Source organism: Mercurialis annua, linkage group LG8, assembly GCF_937616625.2.
Source record: "Mercurialis annua linkage group LG8, ddMerAnnu1.2, whole genome shotgun sequence".
Classification (NCBI taxonomy): Eukaryota; Viridiplantae; Streptophyta; class Magnoliopsida; order Malpighiales; family Euphorbiaceae; genus Mercurialis; species Mercurialis annua.
Window position 1 is genome coordinate 25612223 of NC_065577.1, and position 17033 is coordinate 25629255.

At 44.8% G+C, this 17033-nt stretch overlaps 2 protein-coding genes across 2 annotated transcripts; one reads left to right on the top strand and one right to left on the bottom strand.

Annotated features, from left to right (window-relative positions):
- Nucleotides 1–8522: 8522 nt before the first annotated feature.
- On the bottom strand, nt 8523–9743 carry LOC126661779 (uncharacterized). Its single transcript, XM_050355645.1, has 2 exons — nt 9183–9743; nt 8523–8996 (listed from the first exon to the last, which is right to left on the bottom strand). Exons 1-2 carry the CDS (start codon nt 9741–9743, stop codon nt 8523–8525), a joined length of 1035 nt encoding a protein of 344 aa, XP_050211602.1.
- A 6227-nt stretch (nt 9744–15970) lies between these two features.
- On the top strand, nt 15971–16513 carry LOC126661780 (uncharacterized). Its single transcript, XM_050355646.1, has one exon. It carries the CDS (start codon nt 15971–15973, stop codon nt 16511–16513), a length of 543 nt encoding a protein of 180 aa, XP_050211603.1.
- The last annotated feature ends 520 nt before the right edge of the window (nt 16514–17033 follow it).

The window sequence follows — 17033 nt, forward strand, 5'->3', positions numbered from 1 at the left end:
TTTCTTAATTCTGATTCGCCCTTTTAGTCAATCGCCTAACTGAGGTATCTCCATTCTTTGCAGTTATCATGGCCGCCCCAAATGTGAACCTAGCTGAACAAGCATCGGCCAAGATTGATGAAGTCCGAACCAATGCCCCGAACACTGATTTCAAGGTAATTATTGATGCCGGCGATAACCAACTCTGTATCGGTCCTATCATAACTTCCCCCAGCCACCTATGTGACCTCGCTTCTCCTTTCGCCGAAAACGCACCCCCAGATTCTCCTTACCACACCAATCATCAGTATGGGTCGGCACTACTTTCAGGAACTGGCCGATCGAACATACGGGTTTCTCCAACTGGGTAGTCAGACTCTCTCCTCATTATCGCCAGTTATGGATGGACGTAGGAATCTTCGACCTTATCGAATTGTGCAAGGCAAGCAGACCCATCGCCAAACACTACATTATGGGAGCATCGCTTTACTGGTCAAGCGCCATCAATTGCTTCTGCTTTAAATCCGGGCCGATGACTATCACTCTCCTCGATTTGGCCTTGATGCTCAACATCCCAATTAACGGCGAGCGGATCACTCCTAACCTTTACTCCGAATGCCCAAAGTTCAACCTGACCAAGGCACAAAAAAGCTATGGCTCCTTCGTAAAGTTGTTCATGGGCGAGGAACCATACAAACCCGATCATAAAGAGCACATCGCCTTCTTGGCCTTTTTCCTCGCCAAATATGTCTTGTGCACTTCATCATTCCGGGTGACTGAAGATTGCTTCATACTTGCTGCTGCACTCGCCGAAGGACGCCGATGCAACCTGGGTGAATTTATCTTAGCCCATTTGTACCGCTCATTGGGCGACATTGTACCACTTAAGGATCCCAGAACCTTCAAGTGCCCAGGAGGCCCACTTTGGATCGCCCAGCTTTGGTTAGCCATGTACTTCCCTGAGCTGTTTGAGCTCGGTCCACCTATCAAGGCCGAACTATGCGGCTTCCAACTAATTTCGGCCGGTACACGCCTCCCACATATTTTGGACGTTTTGCAAGTCTTCAACAGCCATGCAATAAGATCTTCAGAGTTAATGTGCCCGGCTCTTCAACTCGCCTATCCCCCGTCTTGGCTCCTCGCCGGATGGGATACTGAAAACATGGAAGAGGCGATCGAAGTCGATCCAAGATTAAAGCTCGGCGGCCCTTACTGGGGAAGTGCCCTTAAAACACGGAATTTAATAGCGGGACTGGAATACGATCGTAGCGGGGTCGAACCTTACTGTCCTAACTATGTCTCTCGCCAGTTTGGCTTCGCCCAAGGAATTCCCTGTCCTTTATTGATCGCCTTCAATAATCGCGGGACCCATAGAACTTCCGTTGAAAACTTCGCCGAACTCCAATACATAACCCGCCTAAACAAAGCCTATCTCCCTCCTTTGTCCGACTTGTCTCGCCCTTGTGTCTCCCCCATTTGCTCTCCTGGATTCACCGACTGGTGGAATTCCATCGTCCAGTCATATTATGATTTATCGCCCAAAGAGATTCTTTCACTTTATAATTTCGATTTACCCCCTTTAAACAGAAAACCTACTCATGCCGATTTATTTCTTTTGCAGGCCCCAAAACGTCAATCTTTCACAGGTATTATCGGTTATCATTTTGAAATTTCTCGCTTTGAACGCTTTTATAAATTCAAATTCGACCCCTTAGATCGCCCATGAATGAACCTTAAAATGCAAGAACATAGGAGGATAGCTCGGTCTAGTTTTTATAAAAAAATGGGATAAAATTTGGGAGGAAAAGTATAAACACCTACCCTATCAACTCTTTTTAGAAAAGGTTCGCCCCAAATTTAAGTACAAATCCCCTCATGTACCAAAATGTAATTATGCTACGATCGCCCCTATTAAAAAACCAAAATCTAGAAAAAAGAAAGCTAAAGTTGACTTAACCGATTTGGGAGTCACGTATACTGGCATCCGATGCCCACCTTACGAAGAATCTGTAGCCGAACTGGTGCGCATCGGTTACCAGAAAATCCCAGGTACTTTGAAAGTATTTTTTGGTTAACTCGCTTGGCCCCCTTTTACTAACACTCGGTGTTCTATTTCAGTTGGTATTCCCCATTTCGAGAAAGAGGATAACTGGGAAAATGATCACGAGGAAGAGAATCCTATGGCGAAAAAATCCAAGAAGAAAAGAGCTGCCAAGACTTCCAGCAAGGAGCCGAAGGAGAAGAAAGGGCGTGCTGAGTCCAAAGGCAAGTCGGTCAAGGAAGTGACCGAACGTAAAGGATCTCATATGTTTGATCCATCTCCTGCTGCCACTCCTTCCCAAAGCTGCCATTCGTCCTCCAAGGGCGATACACAAACTGGAGGCGACGTCCAATCTCGGGGCGAATCTCAACCTCTCGAGGTGAAGATAACAACCAGACTTCATTGGCGACTAGCTCCCAGACTCCTAACGCTTCGGAGATTCTGAGACGAATGGAGACCCCGCAACTCTTATCTCCCTTGGCTTCAGAGTATCTGAACTTCACTGCTAAGCCAACTGCTAAAAATTCTAAGGTATGTTAAGAATCTCTTGTTTAAACTAATCGCCTAGCAGCTTATCTTTTATTGTGGTCAAACATGGCAGATCCCCCTAAGTCCATCCAATCGGGATGATGTGGCGGCGAAGGCGTTGGCTTTCTTGGATTCTGACAGTGACGATGACCAACTGCTCGTCGTGGAGGGTGAGCTTAACGCCGAGGTGAGCAGTGGTCCTTCTGAAAACGGGGGTGATTACTTGGACATCATTGCAAAGATGAAGCCTGAGGGTACTTCTATCTTCAAATCGCCCCTGGAAGTCGAAAAACTTCGGAAAGCTGCAACAGCATTGGCTGATGCTCCGCCAGAAGTACTTAGTGAGAAAGCTCGTGGGGCTATGGAAAAACTGTCGGCCTCTCTGCCGGCTTTTCAGAAGATTCATGATGAGATGGCGTCGGTCCAGAAAGAAGCCGAAACGCTGGCGAACCAGGAGGCTGACGCCAAAGAGAAGTTAGAAACACTCAAAGCTCATGTGAAGTCGCCAACCCTCACAACTCGCCGTGACCGCGCTAAAACACTCCAGGACCAGCTTGCTGCCATCAGGCAAGAGCTGGATATTGAAGAAAAAGAGATCGGCGAACTGGAGGTCTCTATGGACAAGAGTTTGCTTCAAGGGATCGATGTTAAAAAGAGCCGAAGTGCTCTAAAACAAAGTATTGCGAAAGTGAAGCCGCAGGTGGAGGATGCTCGTGTGGCTTTCAGCACTGTCCGGAGTGAGATTGGCGATATCTTTAGCCATTTTTGATTCTTTAAGTTCTGAACAATTTCAACTTTGTAATAGCCTTGAATGTTGTTAATTGTTGATCGGCTTGGTGCCGCATCTTTTTTCTGAATTTTAGTACTGATCGGCCTGGGGGCCGTATCAAGCTAAACATTTTGCAATTTCAATGTTTACTCGGTCAAAGAGCCGAACGTTTTACCATTATTCACCTGTAACATTTTATTGTCTGATTATTTTCATATTATCGGTCCGTAGTTGGTCCGATACGGAATGATGTTTATTAAAAAATGATTACAAAATGTTGAGAAAAACGGAGGACCCGTTGAAAAAACTCAACTAGTGTGAACCACCGAAACGTAAATGGTACTACCAAATGATCGGCGTTTACATATATTCTCCGAGCTTTCCATGAATTTTAACAAATTATGATATTGCTCGGCGATAGTTTACAACCAACATTATTCCTCGTTGGCTCCAAATAACCGACGATCCACGCCCTCCCAACAGCTAGGGACGTATTTTTTTAGGAACTGACCGTTGATCGCCCTGTCGTGTTCTTCTCCATCAATGTCCGCCAACAAGTAAGCACCGCCTGTTAACTTGTTGACCACAATAAAGGGGCCTTCCCAGTTCGGGCTCCATTTGCCAAGCCGAGTATCTCTGTGGCCGATAGGCAAGACTGCCTTCCATACTATGTCGCCCACAGTAAACGTCTTTTGTTTTACCCGTTTGTTGTAAGCTCTCTCAACCCTTCTTTTCTGAGCTTCAATGTGGTCTAGCGCCGTCAACCGTTCTTCGTCAAGGTCAAGAGAATCTATCACCATTTTGTCGAAGTAATCGTTTTTGGACAATTTGCTCTGGTATCTGCGGCGAGTAGACGCGACTGTCAGCTCCATTGGCAACATTGCATCATAACCATACACCAGTCTGAAAGGCGAAGTCCCGGTGGCTGATTTCTGGCTAGTTCTATTCGCCCAAACTGCTTCTGATAAGAGCACATGCCATTGTCTCGGGTTTTCTTCAATCATCTTCTGAACTATAAGCTTGATAGCTTTGTTTATAGCTTCGGCCTGTCCGTTGGCTTGGGCGTAGTATGGCGTTGAATGTAACATTTTAATCTTCATCTGAGAAGCCCACCAAACAATATCGCCTCCTGTGAACATCGTCCCTTGGTCAGTGGTTATTGATTCGGGTAATCCATGTCTGTGGACGATATATTCTTTGAAGAATTTGATGACAACTTCTTGCGTTGGTGATTTCAAGGGTTCGGCCTCGACCCACTTAGTGAAGTAGCAAGTGGCGATGATAACGAAAGTATGGCCATCTGACGAGCCAGGATATATTTTTCCTATCAGGTCGACCGCCCATCCTCTGAATGGCCATGGCTTGATGATGGAGTGCAGGTCTTCGGCCGGGACGTGCTGTATAGGGCCGAATTTCTGACAAGCTTCGCAACCTTTGGCATATCTTATGCAGTCCTGTTCCATTTTCGGCCAATAAAAGCCGTATTTATGGATAAGCCACCTCATTCTGGGGCCCGCCTGGTGAGCGCCTGTTATCCCTTCGTGCACCTCGGCCATTGCAAGCATCGCTTCTTTTGGGCCGATGCATCTGAAGAGTAGCCCTTCAAAGCCCTTCTTATATAATTCGCCAGCTAACACCACGTAATTTAAGGCCAAAGTTCTCAACCTTCTATTCGTGGGGTCTGGCTTTGCAAACCATTTCAAGAGCTCGGCCCTCCAATCTTGGGTAACATCAAGCTGGTAGATGGAGAATTGTTTTTCGTCAATGGTGATTCCTCCAGTGTGGAGATTCGGTGTCTCCCTCTCTATCGCATGGAACTGGAGGTTTACCTTGTACCTGCTACCGTGCTGAGCGAGGTCATTCGCGACGTTATTATCGGCCCTCCCTGTGTATTCTATCCTCGCATCCTGAAAGCCTTCGAACAGGTGCTTCGCCTTGTTGCAATATCTTACCAGTAGTTCAGACTCGCATTTGAATTCTCCTGTCACTTGTTTAATGACTAGCAAAGAATCCCCTTTTACACTGATCGTCTTTGCCCCCAGCTCGGCTAAAATCTCGAAACTGAATATGAGGGCCTCATATTCTGCCTGATTGTTGGTACATTCGAACTGGAGTCTGAATGACAACTGGTAGGATGCCCCCAAGGGTGTGACGATGTGTACTCCCGCGCCTGCCCCCTGGCTTGTCCTGGACCCGTCGAACCACATCTCCCATACGGCAATGTCGAAGAACGTGACTGTTTCTTCCTTGAGGGTAATACCAGGGTGATCGGCCAAAAAGTCTGCCAATACTTGTCCTTTTACTTCTCTTTGGGGAACATACACCAATGTGAATTCGGACATTGCAATCGCCCATTTTCCAATCCGATTCCTTAGGTATGGTTTTGATAAGATATACTTAATGATATCGGTCTGGGACAAAACGTACACTACGACCGGCAACATATAGTATCGCAGCTTGCAGCACGTGAAGTATAGGCATAGACACATTTGTTCTATGTCGGTATAGCGAATTTCTGTGTCCGTCAGCCCTCGGCTCAAATAGTAGACTGCTCTCTCGACCCCATCGTCCTCTTGGGCGAGCATACATCCTAGGGATTCGTGTGCAGCCGATAGGTATAGTAATAATGGCTTATTCGGCTTTGGAGGGGTCATAACCGGAGGTTTTGCCAGGTACCCTTTTAAATCATCGAACACCCTCTGTTGCTCGTCCGTCCATGTCCACTCATCGGTCTCTCTTCCTCTTAGCAAAATACTCCAGCTGCGAAGTCGGCCCGCTGTGTTTGCTATGAATCTCCTAAGGAAATTGATCTGTCCGATAAGCCTCTGGAGCTGCTTCTTGGTTTTTGGTGGTTCAGCATTAATAATCGTCTTGGCTTTGTTCTTATCTATTTCTACCCCCCGCTGGTGAACCAAGAAACTTAAGAAGTTTCCAGCCGAAATGCTGAATGCGCATTTAAGAGGATTCATCTTCAACCCATTACGTCGTATACGTTCGAAACCTTTCCGGAGGTCGGCCAGATGGATTTCGCCGGTATTTGATTTGATTACGACATCGTCGATGTAAACTTCAAGGCAATCAAGGCCCCTGAACATTTTGTTCATCGCCCTCTGATATGTTGCCCCCGCGTTTTTCAAGCCGAAAGGCATCACTACCCATTCGTACGCTCCGATCGGCCTGGGGCATCAGAAAGCTGTTTTGGAGATGTCCTCTTTGCTGATTGGAACTTGGTTGTATCCAGAGTGCGCATCGAGGAAACTGAGTATCGTGTGTCCTGCTGCCCTGTCTATTAGCATATCGGCTACCGGCATCGGGTATTCTTCTTTGGGTGTGTCCAAGTTGAGGTTTCGAAAATCCACACATACCCTTAGCTTCCTGTTTTTCTTCATCACCGGTACGATATTAGAGAGCCATTCGGTGTATTGGGCTTCCCGAATGAACTTGGCATCTTCCAGCCGCTTAATTTCATCTTGGATGAGAGTATCCACTTCCCTGGACATCCGTCGGGGAGGTTGCCGAAATGGCCGAAACCCACTTTTCAATGGAAGTTTATGCTCGGCGATATCAGGGTCAAGGCCCGGCATTTCATCATACGACCAGGCAAAATAGTCGCGGAACTCCATAAGTAGAGCGATCAGTTGTTCTCTGAATCCCTCGTCCAGTCCTGCGTTGATATATATCGGCTTCGGCGAATCATCTGTCCCAAGATTCACCTCGAGGAGGTCGTCTTGTACTTGGGCGGGATCATCTTCCAACTTCCCGGTTGCTAATCATATATCCCCAACTTGTAGCGATCCTGTTGGGTCTTGATCTTGATCCTCGTAGATGCATTCGGCCGATGCAATATCATACAGCGAGGCTAACTGCCTAATCTTCTCCCTCAATTCTTTATGTCGTACTATCATTGAAATTTTTTGAGGATGGTGGATCGGCCTTTGCCCCCTAGGGTCACTGATACCGGCCGATCCGAGTTAACAAGCAAGCGAGGAACGCTCGTCTCTCCTCTCGAACTAAGGGATTGTATGTTGCGCACCTCCTCATCGTATAAACGTGCTTCAAGCACGTTATGGTCTTCGCCGAAGGGGTTGGGGTCGCCCTGCACAACTTCGGCCTCGCCGTCATCTCGCCATATGAAGAGCATTTGATGCATGGTTGATGGTATACACATGTTGGAGTGTATCCAATCTCGGCCGAGTAAAATGTTGTAGTTGCTCTGGGCATTGACCACGAAAAACCCTTCTTCGGTTTCTACTCGCCCTACCTTGATTCGGAGGGTGATGTACCCCTCGGCCGGCGTTTCGCCCCCTGCGAAGTCAGTCATGTAAACATCGGTCGGGTCAAGCTGATCCCGCGTTATGCCCAGCTTTTTGAGCATTTTCGCCGGTAGTATGTTAACGCCGGCCCCGTTATCGATAAGGACCCTGTTAATCGATACCCCGTTCAAATCGGCCTTGATGTACAGTGGCCGAATATGCCGTGTCATCCTCACTGGAGGTTTGCTAAGAGATACCGCCGCCGTACTGTCGGCGCTGTCTCCTTCCGGAACGATTACATCGCCTTCCAATGTCGCCTTTTGTCCAGGCTTGCTCCTGTATGAATTGGGGAGTGTGACCACCTTTACTCCGTATTCGTCCCTTACCACCGGGACCCAAGCTTTTTACACTCCCTTCTTGTGTGAAACAATGACTTCGCGGTCTTTGGGCAATCTCGCTTTCAGCTGGCCATCCTGGTGCGATACGAGTACATCCTTGTAGGACGGTTGGCCGCTGGAATCTTTGTCATACTTGTCAGCCGATGCAGTGTCGGCCAAATCGCCCACTTGTTTCTCAACCTTAGGCACCCATATCTTCCTGACCTTGGTATTTCGCCGTTCAGGCGATTTGGTACCCTCATCGGCCTGGTTCCTTGCCCCCAATCTCTCGACTATTGGTCTATATCCTTGCTTCTCTCTGGGAGTCGTTTCTGCCCCGTGATTCGCTCGCGACTCTTGTCGCAGCCTTTGCATTCGCCTCTTCTGGGTTTTCGTCATACGAGGGGTCTCCTCCGTTGGCCGAAATATCCTTTTGAACACGTTAGTGGTAGACCTCTGCTGTGGCTCATGCTTCTGCCACTGCTCTGTGGGCGATTTTGGTTTAAAGGTCTTGGGGTGTTCCCTTGTATTCTCGCATCTCTTGACCTTAATACACGTACTGCATGATGGACAGGTCATATCTGCAAAGGCGAACTATGGCGCTTCCTCTTCTGTTGCTGAGGCCGTCCTTTTTCTCCTCGCCACTTTGAACCATCGGTCTCTACTCTCGACTTGGGCCTTCTAGGGTTCCACTTGCTTTGTATGTGCCCTTGCTCTGGGAAGCTATCAAAGTGGGGCCGAACGGTGTTAATAGACACGTACTTAACATCGGCCTCTTTCTTTGTTGGAAACAGAAGTTTTTCCTTGTTAATCGCCTTCTGGATCACGTTTCTGAAATTTACACAATTGTTCGTGTTGTGCCTCCAGGAATTGTGGTACTTGCAATAATCTTTACCGACCAGCTCCTCCGACGGCGGAATTACATGACCTTCGCTTAAGGCGATCTGTCCATCCTTCAACAAGGCATCAAATATGTCGTCGGCTTTGGTTAGGTCGAACGAATATTCCTTTTGTACCACCGCAGTCTTATTTTTCTTAACAAAGCCAGGCTTTCGCAAGGCCGAACATTCCAGGGGCTTCGTTCCCAAAAATTCGGCCATGTTGACTTCATCTTCGGAACCGCTATCCTCACTGTCGGACACCACGGCCACGTCAAGCTGGTCTTTGTAATAGGTCCCCTTAGATGCGCCTCTCCTCTGTTCTTTCTCCTGGAGGAGTCTTTCGTAGCTCGTCACCCTGTTCGTTAGCTCGAACAAGTCACGAAACCTATGGCCCTCGAAGTGCTCCCTCATGGCGAAACTCATCCCTCTTACCACCATCGGTACGCAATCGGCCTCGGACATTTTGGTGGAGCATCTAGTCCTGAGGTTTCTGAATCGGCCGATGTACTTTTCTGCCGATTCGCTTGGTAACTGCGAGATTCGGGCGAGGTCGGCCAGAGTGACATCAGGTGGTGCCCTGTAAAACTCCTCATGGAAGAGGATTTCGAGTTCCTTCCACGTGTCCACCGAATTGGGCGACAATCTAGAGTACCATGTAAACGCCATTTTTGTCAAGGAGCTGGCAAAAAGCCTGAGCTTCCAGAAATCATGAGCAGCTGCTTCGCCACATTGGGCCGAGAAGCGGGCGACATGTTCAACCGTCGATTTCCCCTTCTCCTCGCCTGAAAATAGACTGAACTCCGACACTTTGTAACCCCTTGGGAAAGGGTATAACTTGTCGATCCAGTCTGGATATGGCTTCATGTACGATGGGCGAGGCATAGGTCGCAAGTCCACCCCGAGCCTTTCTAACATGTCCACGAGTTGCCCTTGATTGTATATATTTGGATCGCCTCCCTCAGAGTATGATCGGTCACCCACGTTAGGCTCCTGGGTGTTGGCTCCAGTAGCTCCCCCTTGTGGTCTAGCTTCGCCTTGTGGGTTCGACGAGCTTGCCCCCGGGTGATCGGCCCTTCCTGAGAATTCGGCCTCGTTCCTCGTCAAGAGCTTAACGGAACCATATGTATATCCCATCTTGTTGGGTTGTTGTTCGGCCAAACCACCTGGTTGACCAGAACGGCTCGGTGTTTGGTTCTGTTCGGCCCTTCTGTACCCCTGATCGGCGGTGGATTGCCCGGAAAATAATCGTCCCAGGTTTTCCATTGCCTTGTTGAGGCCGTCCAAGTTCCCTTGGATCTGCCTCTAGACCGACGTTTGGTCGGCCATGATATTCCTCATTACTTCGGACATCTGATGCATAGCACCGTCGAACATCTGCTTGTTCTCCTGCGCTATCTCGCCCCTCATGGCCGAGAAATCGGCCTGTGATAAAGAAGGGAGAGAGGGAGGAAGCTGACGTGAGTAATCTATCATATCATCGGTCGCGTCGTCGTTCTTGTCCTTAGGCAGGTTCCCCTCGGTATCCGTTGTATTCGGCACCTTGTTTGATTGGTTCACCTATTTGTCCTTGGCCATGGTTTCAGATCTATCCGAATCCGATTCGTCTACTATCACCTTCCTTCCGTTGTTGTCGGCGTATGGACCGAGCGTTCCTGGAATCGTCCATAAAGTCCGTTTTTGTGCTACCATAAACTGCTCCCCAGTGGAGTCGCCAAAAGATGTTCGCCTGGAAATATTCCGGACTCGAATCTTTGAATTTATTATCGGGATCGGTTTGAGGTTTGATACTTTAACGAACCTATGTAGATATTCGCAGGGCTTGTTTGGTTAAAAACACTTAACCACGTGATCTAAAAGTAATAATCCGGGAGTTATGAACTCAGGCGAGATTAATACCGAAAACTACTCCTAAATTAAAACAATCCGGAGATTGCGAGATAAAAAGCACTGGGCTTGGTTTTTGATTGATTGATTTGTTGATACAAAAATAATGAATCTCTGAGCTATTTATAGCTTCTCATAATCAAGACTCCTAATCCAACTAAGACTAAAACTCTAATATAAAATCACTCCTAATGAGCTACAAATTCCTACAAAATAGAAAAACCAATAATAAAAAGGCTTTTCGTTGGGCCTGAATCCCTAATAAGCCCACATGAAGTCTTACCCAATAATTTCCTGGGCCGGTGTAAACAGAAACCATAAGTTTCCACATCCATTTCATCAATAAACAAATGTTCCATATTTGAAAAGGGGTAATATTAAGACCCTCCCCCCTCTGTGAATGGAACGCACACATCAGTCCAAGCAATTTTAGAAAAGCCCTGTGTATCAACGTTTCCGTTCCATAAAAATCGTCGCATAATACGCTCAAGTGAATCAGCCACAGAGCAAGGAATACGAAGAGAACCCAAGTAATAGACAGACAAACTACAAAGGACAGACTTAATAAGAGTTAGCCTACCTACAGGCGAAAGAAGATTACCCCTCTAAGTAGAAAGCTGAGAAGAAAAATTAGCAACTACAGGATCCGAATGTTTGATACCTACTGATCTATCTGATAAAGGAAGGCCAAAATAGGTTATCAGAAACTCTTCAATTTTACAGCCGAGAATACCAGAGACTCTAGATAGAGAGATAGGGTCAACATTAATACCAATAATAGAGGACTTTTGGTAATTAATTTTGAGCCCAGAGATTAACTCAAAGCATCTCAGAATACGAAGAAGATTCTCTACCATCTGCAAATTATTCGGGACAAAAAGGAGCGTGTCATCGGAAAATTGCAAGATGGAAACATGCTCGTCTAATCCGTCAATATGAACACCAGCTAAGAGACCCAAACTGACAGCCTTGGAGAATAAAGCTTTCAGACAGTCAACCGCCAGAACAAAAAGCATAGGAGAGATAGGATCACCTTGACGAACCCCTATACCCATGAAACAATTCTCAGTAGGACTACCATTCAAGAGAACCGAGAGCTCAGCTGAATCAAAGAAGGAGGATATCCAACTAATCCACTTATGTTTAAAATTCATCATGCGAAGCATGCTCAAAATAAAGCTGCGAGAAATAGAATCAAAAGCTTTTTCGAAATCCAACTTAATCATAAAAACTTGATCTTTCCGACGCTTGACCAGGTGAATAATATATGAAGCAATCATAGTCATGAATGCTTCTACCCTTTATGAAGCCAAATTGGTTTTCAGAAATAACCAAAGAAGAACTGAAGAAAGTCTATTCGCTAGAACCTTAGAGATCAATTTGAAAACCCCATTAATCAAACAAATTGGTCTAAAATCCTTAATATTAGAAGCCCCTTGAAATTTAGGAATTAAAACCAGGAAAGTGGTATTTAAACCAATCGGAAAGGAAGCAGAGTCATAGAAACCTGAGAACAAAGCAATGAAATCTTCTTTCAAAATATTCCAAGCCTTTTTGTAGAAAAAGTAATTAAGCCCATCTGGGCCTGGGGCTTTATTACTATTACAACTCAACAAAGTATCATGAATCTCTTTCTCAGTAAATCTAATTGAAAGTGCCGCTGCAATACCCCGTAAAATTAAAGGAATAAATTATTCCACGTAAGGAATAATTTATTGGACCGGGAGAACGTAAATGAAATTTAAGAATAAATTTAATTTATAGTATCTCCGGAAATATAAAATAACTATAGAAGTTAAAATATAAAATTTGGATATTTATATTTTTAATTAACGGGAATTAAGAAATGATTATTAATTAAAATAGAATAATTTATAAGTCCCGTGTGAATATTTTTAGAGTCAATATTCACGGAATATTTTTAGAAAGTTACCCCTAAAATTTTATAAAATTTGGAGATAGGAATTTTATTAAGTGTCTCTAAATTAGCCCTAATAAATCTTTAAGGATTTATTAGAAATAAAATATAAGTCCGGTGAGAACAAAAATTATGTTTTTATTCTAATTATGAATTATGGGATTCGTGGTTAAAATTTCATAAATTTTAGAGTTCGCTGTCCGTTTTAGCTAAGGACGAGTATTTAAGAATTTGGGTTAAAGTATCGCGTGAATACCTAAGGACTAGTTTGGAATTTAACCAAACTATATAATGAAAATGAATTGTTATATAGAAAATGGATTATATTCGAATATATAACGATTACCATATCGAATCAAACGAATACGTAATGATTTTACGTTCCGATAGCGGAAATGGATAGATTGGTGTTTGTATATGCGTTTTAGATCGAAAAATTGAGTAAAGCTCGGCGGAAATCGGCCCGAGAACGGAGTTCCCGTGCGCACAGCCACTGTGCGTCGCACAGTGCCTATGCGGACGCACAGCCTAGGCTGTTCGAGCGCACAGTTTCTTTGAGACTGTGCGACCGAACAGGCACCTGTGCGGACGCACAGGGACACTGTACGGGCGCACAGTGTCCTGTGCAGGCGCACAGGGCCTTGCGCCAGCGCGCATTTCCAACGTGCTTTCGCACGTCGAGTTCTGAATCGACGAGGTTCGGACAATTTTGAACCGTACGTTCAATATGGACTAAAAAGAACTTGGACAATTAAGGGAGTTCGATTAATTAAAACTTAGAGACATTTTAATTAGGTCCTCTATTAATCAAAGTGATTAATAGTCAGAGGACTATGAGTTTGTATCGATGGTAAGAATAGATTGTATATGTTATATGTCTATTAATGTATGTATAGAGTCTACTCTTTAGAGTTAGAGTTCTTGTTTCAATTGTGTTTAACAAATGTTTTCTAACTAGATCCAACGAGCAAGCAAGTTATCGGATCAGGAGAGTAGAGGGTGATCGAAAAACTGTTTTGTGGATAACAGTTTTGTGAGTTCGCATATTTACTTTTAGATATTGATGTCAAAACATTTACAACTAGAAATGTGTTTGAAATTGCATTGCATAGAGTCGATTTGAAACCAATATATAGATCCACTGGAACGTGCTATTTATTGGGCAACAATAGGACTGTGTGATCAACAGTATTAATAAATCATTGCATTGCATACTAGTTGGGTTCTTTGGCCAGATGCTTGCAAAGCGGCCTAGACCTAACAAGTTATTCTGGGGAGCCAGTAATTCAATTTACAGCCCAGCAAACCTTACACAGAGATAAGATGACTGTGATAACATGAGTTCACATTTCATCCTGTGTTAAACAAGAGAGCATGAACTGTGGTATTAACCATAGTTAACCAAATGGGGTTTCTCTTAGGTTTTCATTTGGATCGGTTATTTGGCTGCACAAAGTGCGTTTACATGCAATTTTCTATTTTTATTAATATGCTTAAGTAACTATGTGAATTCACTCATATTTGACCCCCGTTGATTTCCCTTTCACAGGTAAATGATATTTTGACGTGACAAGACTTCCAGTTCTTTCTCCGTAAGTAGTAATTAAATAAAGGCCACTCTAGAGCTGCAGAGTAGTTCTAGCTCCGCACAATAGTTCATTTGTAAATGCTTAAACTCTGATGTGAAACTACTGTCAGTATCATTTTGGGACAAAAGCAGGTTTTTTATAAAAAGGGCTTTTGCCAGTTGTTTATAAGAAACCTGGATTTGATAAAGGATATGTGATTAATTATTTGGCATGCTTAAACCGGTTACTTGATGTGATGACTGGTTTGCACTGCTGGCATTATTTTCGGACAGGGTTGTGTTAGGACACTTGCAGCGTACACATACTACCTTGAGTCCAGAAATTCAATCGCACGGTTTTGATTACACGTTTATCTAAAGGTTTTCAAATACTTGCAAAAAGAGATTGAGACCTTTTATGTTTTCAAAACGTGAAAAGTTTTTACTGTTTTTCCTAGGCTTGCTACGGGTTTCGGAACAACCATTCACATTCCCTAGCGCCGGTCTCGACACGAGTTTCTAGGCAGAAATCGGGTCGTGACAAAGTTGGTATCAGAGCAATGTTGTAGAACTAGAGTGTCTACAGTAACATTGCCGATACTCGAGTAATAGAGTCTAAGGAACTACTGCAGCAATAGGATTTGAGTCATGTCCTTGAAATGTCATCATTTGTTTGTGAAATATTCAGCTTTTCCTTTAGGTTGTGAGTTTATAGTGTGTATGATAGGAGTTATATGTTGTGATACGCATGAGCACATGAGGTGTGACCATTGAGATGGTTATATGCGTACATATTGAACTCGTATTTGTTATCCATCGTTTGATTGCAGTGTGGTTTGATTTGGTTAGGATGGCTGACCAAAGACAAACTCGCGGTCGAGCTGCGATGATACGAGATGCACCTGAAGAGGCTCATGATGAGTCGTCTGTGCATATAGGGCAACATGAACCGGCTAATGCGGCAGGTAGAGGCCGCGGGCGTGGTAGACCTAGAGGTAGGGCTAGAGGTCAGGCTGTGGAGGAATAAGAACCAGTTCAGGCTCTTGGGATGCCACAACAACCTAATGCGCCAGGCTTTGATTTTAATCAGTTCTTAGCTAGAGTTGCAGCTATGCAGGCTAACCAAGTGGAGAATCAGGCTATGCATAGGGAGCAACTATTGCAACAACAACAGGGTATCGGTGCAAATGTCGATAGACACAGTGTTTTGGCTTACATGCGGCTCAAACCAACAGAATTTGATGGTTCAGGCGATGCATTAGATTTCCTCGAGGAAGTTGAGCGTAATGCTAGACGTCTGCAGGCTGACGAGAGACAGTCGATCTTGTTAGTTGAAATGTCAAGTAAAGGACCATAAAAAGATTGGTTTCGACGTATAATTCAACCTACGATGAATCAGATGACCTGGGAAGATTTTGTTAATCGGTACAAAGAATTTTATCTACCATTTTCTGTGACCGAGAGTTATCGAGATCAATTGCTGAATTTGAGAAGAGGAGATAGGTCAGTACAGGAATATGTGACGGAATTCACTAGGTTGGGAAGATTTGCACCTGATTTGATGGCTGATCCAGCAAGGGTGAATGCGAATTTTATCAAGGGTTTAGGACGCGAATTTATTAGCCTTGTTTCTAATGTGAATTGAGATTTGGTTCAGCTGATAGACAGTGCACGTCAGACGGAGACTTCGTTGGTGCAGTTTGGCAGGATTGTAAATTCTACTGCACCAATGTTGACAAGGAGTGATCAAGTTGGTGCGACGGCCATACACAAATGTGGTTTAATCCAAGTGGTTTTACTGGACCACGACGTAAAAAATTTAAAGGGAAGAATAATAAGGGTTTCAATACCCCTGGAGCTAGTTCGAATGGACGTAGCTCAGGAAGTTCTGGAGTTTTAGCTCCATTCTGCCAGAATTGTCGGAGGAGACACTATGGAGTGTGTCATCTTGGTCCAGGAGCGTGCTTTGCTTGTGGCCAACAAGGCCATTATGCAAGACGGTGTCCGATGTCAGGAGCACAAGGGTCTACTGCCAGTGTTGCTCAACCTTTTCAGCAGCAGCGGAGGCCTGTGTTTCTGACGGCATCTGGGCAAGGTCAGACTGGTAAAACATTTACCGGTCAGAGAGGAAGAGGTTTTGGCAATAATCGAGGTGGAGGAAGAAATGGTGGGGGAAGAGGTACTGGCCAGACTTCTCAAGCAGAAGGAAGTCAAGCCAGAGTGTTTGCACTAAACCCAAAGGAAGCTCAAGCCTCTAATGCAGTTGTGCAAGGTATTTTTTACTATAGCTTCTATGGATCCTTTAGTATTATTTGATCCGGGTGCGACACATTCATTTGTTTTACCGACTTTTGCGATTAAGATGGGAAGGCAACCCGCTTATTTGCAAAATCCATTATCAGTAGCTACGCCAATGGGTGAAAGTATGGATGTGGACATAATTTATTCGTCTTGTCCTGTGAATGTTCAAGGACGAGAGTTGCTTGCCGATCTAATTTTGCTAGAAGTACTAGCATTTGATGTTATATTAGGCATGGATTGGTTAGCTCGACATTATGCGAGCGTGGATTGTCGCGAGAAGTTAGTGACATTCAATACCCCTGGAATTGAAATGGTTTCAATTCAAAGTGAAAAATGGAAATCCACTGCTAGCATAATTTTAGCTATGAAAGCTCAGCGAATGATGAGGAAAGGATGTCAAGCATTCTTAGCTATTGTGTTGGATACAGAGAAAATTCAAGGGATGGTACAGAATGTACCAGTGGTGATGGAGTGTCCAGATGTTTTTCCAAACGAATTACCGGGATTACCACCAGACAGGGAGATAGAGTTCTGT

Bases quoted from the DNA above. Each gene is read 5' to 3' on its own strand.
- LOC126661779 (XM_050355645.1), bottom strand. From the start codon at position 9,743: ATGTTAGAAAGGCTCGGGGTGGACTTGCGACCTATGCCTCGCCCATCG. The intron at 8,997-9,182 runs GTGACGAGCTAC...GCCTTGCGAAAG, and splicing joins TGTTCGAGCTAACGAACAGG to CCTGGCTTTGTTAAGAAAAA.
- LOC126661780 (XM_050355646.1), top strand. From the start codon at position 15,971: ATGTGGTTTAATCCAAGTGGTTTTACTGGACCACGACGTAAAAAATTT.